The sequence below is a fragment of the Osmerus eperlanus genome, chromosome 10 (genome assembly GCF_963692335.1).
Source record: "Osmerus eperlanus chromosome 10, fOsmEpe2.1, whole genome shotgun sequence".
In the NCBI taxonomy this organism is placed as follows: Eukaryota; Metazoa; Chordata; class Actinopteri; order Osmeriformes; family Osmeridae; genus Osmerus; species Osmerus eperlanus.
Genome location: NC_085027.1, coordinates 16,207,987 through 16,215,394, shown reverse-complemented (window position 1 = coordinate 16,215,394; position 7,408 = coordinate 16,207,987). Strand labels below are relative to the sequence as shown.

Below are 7,408 nucleotides of genomic sequence, written 5' to 3'. Positions count from 1 at the left end.
CCCCCCACTGCAGGCCAGCCTAATCTATGCCATCTTATACAGCCCAAACAATCGCTGGGATACTAGCTTCATTGTCCTCCTGCTCTCTCTGCCGGAGTCTGAACATCGCAAAGCTTTTCATTTGGTCCATGGACAGGGGGATGAGATTTGACTGTTTAAATTGTGTCCAGTTAGCTGGTTGCTTGTTGTTTATGCTTCACAGCAACGGAGAGTGTTTAGGTATTGACTTTACCATTAACTTCACTGAGGCTTTTTTGGCCGGTCGCCCGGTTCATCTGACCCCACTCTTCCCCTCCACCTCCATGTGTCTGGCACCCTCTGCACCAGGGGGAAAGGGTTCAGGGTTTGACCTGTCTCATTGCCATTCTCGCCTGGCAAGCGGAGCGAAGTAAGACTTTAGGGCTGTCACTAAGGCTGTCGTCAACGGGGACACTGGGTTGTGGGGACAGGGGCAGCGGATGAGGGGGGGTGGGGTGTGGGAGAGGGGGGCTGGTTACCCAGAAGACTGTGTGATCTGTCACTTGTCACCGTGTGCCTGTGGTTTGGCAGAGTCCCACAGGAGGAAGTAAGGCTTGGTGGGTGATTAGTCTGCCTCCCCAAGAGACTGCACCAGACTGGTGTGGAAAGGGCAGAGGGAGGAAGAGAACGATCTGAACACAGTTGCACAACATCCACTGCTCTGCTTCGACTTACGTTACGATCCAAGAGCTAGGTCCAAATCGTAAATCAGGAGTGGTGTGGGATTGGCTGTTTTCTCTGCTCGGGAGCCAATGACTGGTTTAGTAGGTGCAGAGGTACCAGGGTGGGTCAGGCTGATTCTAAGGGAGTTATTTTGCCCAGGCAACCAACGGCCCCAATGACCTTGTGGGAAAGCCTGTGTGTTTGTTTTGTGTGAACGGCTGACATGACAGACATGTTTTCTTAGTGACTTAATGAGACAATCATTTTCACAAAGTGTTTGTTTTGTCAGAGGAGAGGAAGTGAAAGTGTTGAATGTTCTGTCTGTGTGCACTACTGTATCCCTGGTGTACAGACTAAGCAATGTGATTGTCTCTGTGTCTTTGCTACGACCTTCGTCCTGCGCTGGTCGGAGAGTGGAGCATTCTGGGAGTATGACCAATTTAGAAATGGTTGTTGACATCCTGGGACATGGGCCTTGATGTGAAGGGGTCTTTTGGAGACAGACTCTGTGTGCTGTAATAAATTGTGCTCCTGCCTTCCAGAAAATTCCGTGACTTCTTCTGCCAGATGGAGGCTGTTACCTTTTCAAGGTGTGGTGCTGTCACCGTAGCTCTCTGCTGCTCTATCGTTTTGCATTCCAGCTTGGGTCGCTATGACACCCACACAAAACCCAGAAAGTCCTCTCCCATGATGCTTCTGATGTGCCTCCTTCTGGCAGTGCACCCAGGCCTTCTGCACTGTGACAGACACCCCTCCAATCAGAACGAGTGTGTGTCCCCAACCAGAACGAGTGCGTGTGAGGATGTGAGATGTGTTAAGTAACTCAGACTATCATCTGGGGGCGTTCATGTCATGTGCTCCTCACACAGGTAATGATTGGGCGCTCTCTCTCTATGGAGAGGAGGATTTGTGTGTGCTTGAGCTGGTGTGCGTCAGGGCTGGACAGGGATGGGGGTGGATGGGTGTGGAATGTGTTTGTCTATAGTGGATGTTACTCTACTGCAGGATCAGTGGAAGCTTCCGGACTGCCTCTCTGACTGCCTGACTGCCTGGATGGCTGGGTTTATTCCTGGCTGTTGACCCCTGCAGGGGTTTAGATCTCTGCCTCTGACAGGTCAACCTTGTAGACACACACACACACACACACATATGCAGGATATAATATAGCTTATGGACTGGGCAGTCTTTTGCTTCCAGCTTCTTTTATCTGGCACATCTCTCAATCCGCCTCCCTGTCCCCAGACTATCCTAACAGGATGATCCTCTCCTGTTTGTGCCAGGCCCCTGGGGCTGAAGGGGCCACTGTGGTGAGAGCAGGGCCCCCTCTGTGTGGTGCGTCTCTCAGCGAGAGGATTCCCAGGGATCAGACACCAGTATTGATCCCCCCCAGCAGCCCGGCTTTGCCGGCAGAGGGATTCGGTCCGTTCCGTTATTCGTTTCCCAGACGGGGGATAAGTCAAGCAGACTTGCGTTCCGGTTTGATCCGTGGCGGCCGCCACCACTGTCAGAAGTGAGAGACAAGATTGCGAGCAAAACCGGTTCTGTCAGGCGCGACTCGGGAGTACGAGACAAGGAGCTGATGCACCACGGCAAACATGTCGAATGGAATGTTGGCGTTGAGAAAGGAACACGGAGGGAAGACGTCAGGTGTGTCCTCGTGTTTGACCAGCCATGAACCGGAGTGCACTTGAGGTCTGGTGGAGGGAGTTGGCTCGTTGTCGGTATGCAATGTCCTTCAGCAGAGCCCTGCTCAGGCTGCCGGCAAAACAAGCCTGCTGGCTACATAATTAGATTGAAAGAGGGGAGTTTAATGTGACAAAAGCCTGACTCATTCATCAACCTGACTGATGCATCTAAGTTAGAACAGCTCTGAAGTGAGGACCATCTCAAAGTGGAATTAGGGAGTTAGGAATGTGTGTGTCCTTGTGAGCTTCTCTTTTCATTAAAACATCGATCCAAAGCGACCAATGAAGAGCAAGGGCACCTTAAGTGTAGAGCCAATCCATGCTCGTTTGTGTGGAGCCTCCTGCTTGTCACGTTTGAGGTCCGTGCCTCTCTGGGCGGGCAGAGCGACGGATCTCTGATCCAGGCTTGACGGGCCGTGACACTCCCATACCTTTCATTTCTACAGATGGATGACACTAGACAACGGGGGGGGGGGGCTTTGACACTGAGACAATGTCTCAATGCATCGCATGGTGTGTACTGTACCAAGCGAAGCTAGAGATGGCTACATGGATGGCTGTGAGACAATAGGGTGCTGTCATCTGATAAGCTGACTGGAAGACCAGTTCTAGGAAAGGATGTCTCAATCTTCGGACTAACACGGAGGTGACATCATGGTGGCCTCCTGATATCCGTGTGTGACTTCACTTTTTGGCACCTCTCCTCTCATCCCGACCTCCTGATAGTCCGCTTCGGAGCATACGCTACTAATTAGAGCTGGGGATTGTTTACGTGGACGTAATTGCATGAGGTAGTCGTGCACACGTGTGTGTGTGTGCGTGCATAATAAGTGTGCGTTTGCTCAAGGACTGCGTGTAACCGCCTTGCACCCCTCACCCTGTCCCCCAGAGAGGCCGGTGAACCCGGACCAGCAGGAGAGGACTCTGCTGAAGGGAGTGTTCAGCGTGAGGAAGGGGAAGACCCAGCTGCACAAGTGGGCAGAGCGGCAGGTCATCCTGTGCGGCACCTGTCTGATCGTGGCCTCCGTCAAGGACAGCCTCACGGGGAAGATGCACATCCTGCCGCTGGTGGGGGGGAAGGTGAGGAGACTCGGGGGGGGTGTGTGTGTGTGTGGGGGGGGGGGGCGGTGTTGAAGAGGTGTGTGCGAGAGAGGGGGAAGGGGTTGGAGAGTCGTATCTGGGTGCGTGTGGGGGGGTGCTCGAAGAGTCATGTGTGGGTGGGTGCGGAGGGCAGGCGGGGGGGTGGGGGGGGATGTTTTCCGAGCCCACGCGCTCCCCAGGCGGCCCCTGTCTCCCAGCCAAGAACAACACAGCTGGGATTCACTGGCGACTTCACAGGGTGGACGGCACACAACAAGTACGAATAGAACGCAGCACATACGCACACACACACACACACAGACATGTAATCGATTAGAGGTGGGATTATCCTGGGTAGGGTAAGGGTACTGTAATAGATGGTTATAAGGGCTTGCCTTGCCTTGCCATGTCTCAGTGCCTGTGTGTCTGAACCCATGTGTCCAGGTGGAGGAGGTGAAGAGAAGACTGCACTGTCTGATGTTCAGCTCAGCAGGACCGCAAGCCCACACCTACTTTGTTAACTTCGACACACTGGTAGACTACCAGCGGTGGCATCGACAGGCTTCGAAAGTAAGTGTGTGCGTGCGTGCGTGCGCGTCGAAGCTTGCAGATGTTTTCTCCCTCCTGTCATTTGTAGAAAGCTGTGTTTTGTTTGCGGTTCTCTGGCCTGTTGATCAGAGATTGGCTGCCAAGAGGACAGCCTGTGCTGTCAGCCTATCAGAGCCCTGCTGTGGACCCCGGTCCTCCTCACTGATTGGTTATAATTGGCTCTGTGGAGACCCTCAGTTGGGACAGGCTTTGATTGAACAGCTGGGGCTGAGAGGGAGTCTGGGCTTGTATGTGTGTGCATACATGTGGGTGTGTGTGTGTGTGTGTGTGCGGATATACTTTGTTCTGCGTGCCTGTCAAATCACAAATTCGATCACTATTTGTTGGCATGGCTCTCCAAACTTATTTCCTTGCCTGTTTGCCGTACTCACTGTTCCACTCTGTTCTGCTCATCTTGCTGTACTTCTAATTTCCTCATTAATGGCCTTTGTGCCCAGGCCCCTTCCTGGGTCTGAACGAGCTGAGCAAATGCCTCCACTGAGGCATGACAGGCACACAATGAGGCAGGGAGAGGGGAAAAAGGCCCCCGAAAAAATGAAAATCCAATTAGTTTCCAGATCCATACTAAGTCATGGAGCTCTGTATCCGATTGTGGTGCGGATGAGTAGGCCGGATTGGCTTTTCAGCTCACTGTGTTCAGGAGACCTCAACATCACAGACTCCCATGGAGACATGTTGAACTGGAGAAGAAAGAGTTTTGGGGGGGGTGACAGGGAGGGGTGGGGGCAGACGGGCAGAGAGAGAGTCTTAAAGAAAGGGGCGAGGGTTGGGCTGGGTTCCTGCCAGGCTGGGCACACAGGTCTTCTCTGGATAGTGTGGCTGCTGTCTTTTTTTCTCTCACTCCTATGCCTCCCCCCTTTATCTTTTGTTCTTTCTCTCTGTATCTCTCTGTCTCTCTCTCTGTCTCTCTCGTTGTTTCTCTCCATCTCTCTCTCGTTTCCTCGGCCTTAGTGGCCCATTTAGAGGGCAGGGCCGATGAACACTACAAGGTTTCCGTCTTTGCACATCTTCAAAAGTAGTTATGTGACGACACGCTCTGCCGAGCAGCGAGTTTGTTTCCTGGGGTGTTTCACAGTAGGTGGTCCGCTGGTGTATGGAGAGAACCCCTGAGACTAAGGCGAGTTAATGGAGCCCAGTAGAGCCTGCTCTGCTGACCAGGCCAGGCTAGCTCATCAGAGTTGCTCAGCTGTGTTCTGCATGTAGACACGAGAGCTGGAGGACTGGATGACTGCAGTTGATGAAAGGTCCAAGGAGAGCAGGGCTTTCTGACGGTTAAACCAAACTATAACCATGGTCTGGAGACCGACGTGTATGCATTGTCACAAACCTGGCTCATAAGTTAGTGACAAAGAGGTGACAAAAAGGGAGACCACACACAGCCTGTAACTGCTACTACATGTTTTAATAAAGTAAACGCGACAAACAATACAATAGGATGTGGCAGTCAGTAGATCAGCATGTTTACAATGTCTGTGTGAGTGGTGAATAACACATTGTTATTATCTTCTGTGTGCGTGCGTGTGCGTGTGCGTGTGCGTGCGTGTGCGTGTGCGTGTGTGTGTGTGTGTGTGTGTGTGTGTGTGTGTGTGCGTGTGTGTGTGTGTGCGTGCGTGCGTGCGTGCGTGCGTGTAGGTGGTGTCTCAGACAGTCAGCCTGGTGGACCTGTCGTGCTACAGTCTGGAGGCGGTGCCTGAATATCTGTTCTACAGTCAGGACATCACACACCTCAACCTGAGACACAACTTCATGAACCTGCAGGGGCCTGGAGGTCTGCTCAACCTGCCCAGGTAAAAAGCCCAACTCCTGCCCAGTTAAAAACACCGCTAACACTTTAGATCCAAGCGCCTGCGATACGCGTGAAGCTAATCTGTGATAAGGCCTTAGCAAGATAGTACATCTTATTAACACATGTTAATAATAATAAGCATCTTAGAAGAGCCTTATCTAACACTTATCTCATCTTACGTAAACCCTAACCCTGGTCCTAACTTAATAATATTATTAACACTTATATAGTCCAACTAACACATATTCCTGTTAATAAGCATCTCATAACGGCCTCATTAGCTTTTAATGAACCTTATTACAAGCACCTGGATCTAAAGTGTTACCCTCCGGCTAATTCCCCTAAACATCTGTCTGTGTCTCACCCAGTCCATGTAATCCTTAGCTCTCACTGAAGATGTAGTCACTCTGCTCAAGCCAGAGGTCAGACACCATCCTCCACTGTTGTTGTGAGGCTGATTATGTAAGTGTGACATATCATGTTGTGTATATATCTGCTCACGCTCTGGGTGTGTTTGCTGCGTGGCTCACCCAGGACTGCTTAAGCCCTGCTGCATGGCGTCGGGTTCCTGGGAGAAGGCTGGGAGCCTGAGTGGTTCAGCCAGTCTGTCATCTTCTGTGCTGGAGAGGCACTTAGCTCCCCATCCACCGCTGCAGTACAAATGGACGATGTTTGAACAAGCTGGCATTCGGAGAAGAGATAATGCTATTAAATGTTAATCATCTACTGCTCTCTATGATATTTCCTGTTGTATACCCTGCATTTCGCTTGACTGAGCAGTAAGTGGTGTGTGAGTGTGTGTACTACAGACAGACAGACAGACAGACAGACACAGATGCTTGTCTGATAGAAAAATAGCTCCACCAGTAAGGACACATTACCGCACCTCTCTTTTTCTCTCATTTTAGAATGGTCTTCCCCCTCTCTTTCTCTCTCTCTCTCTCTCTCTCTCTCTCTCTCTCTCTCTCTCTCTCTCTCTCTCTCTCTCTCTCTCTCTCTCTCTCTGTCTCTCTGTCTCTCTCTGTCTCTCTCTCAGTGTCTTTCTACCACAAGTCTGTCACTCCCTCCACCTCATCTGTATATTTAGACTCAGGCTGGGAAAGGCGGGCTGAGGAGGGAAGGGCGGTTCCAGCATATGTTGTGACTCACTGCCTTCTCCGTCCCTGTCAACGGGGGAGGGGGGGGGAGGGGAGGGGGGCAAGAGTCGAGGGGGATGAGCGAGAGCCGCTCCGAACACTGAGCGATGCGTTCCTTCCGAACTGCCACAGACCCGGATGTCTGCTTCTGTTACACAGCAAAACACCACAGCTATCATGTGTACAGGCCACCTCTAGATACCAAAGGGGTGAAGTCAGCTCTGATCACAGGCTTTTCTGTGTTGCCAATACAGGAGACCAGTTTTGGGGGCGGTTTGGGTGCTGTGTGTTTGTGTGCGTGGGACTGGCTCTTCTTCTGGGGCTTGACTGAGCGTGAGTACTGCTAAGCTTGGATCGCATGAGGATCTGATATTCATCCGTCCATGAAGAGGGCTCCAAAGCGAAAATGTCAGCAAGTCCAAGTCCAGACC

General features: G+C 51.8%; 1 protein-coding gene across 2 annotated transcripts in view; it reads left to right on the top strand.

Moving 5' to 3' along the window:
- The window catches only part of phlpp2 (PH domain and leucine rich repeat protein phosphatase 2), a 31,282-nt gene that overhangs the window by 8,752 nt on the left and 15,122 nt on the right, over positions 1–7,408 (top strand). For both annotated transcript variants that reach the window (XR_009931470.1, XM_062470828.1), the window contains exons 4-6: positions 3,256–3,446; positions 3,891–4,016; positions 5,688–5,842. Coding sequence is in view for 1 of the 2 variants with exons in the window: in XM_062470828.1 (XP_062326812.1) it covers positions 3,256–3,446; positions 3,891–4,016; positions 5,688–5,842 (472 nt within the window). In the remaining variant the exon portion in view is untranslated. The remainder of the gene's footprint in view (positions 1–3,255; positions 3,447–3,890; positions 4,017–5,687; positions 5,843–7,408) is intronic.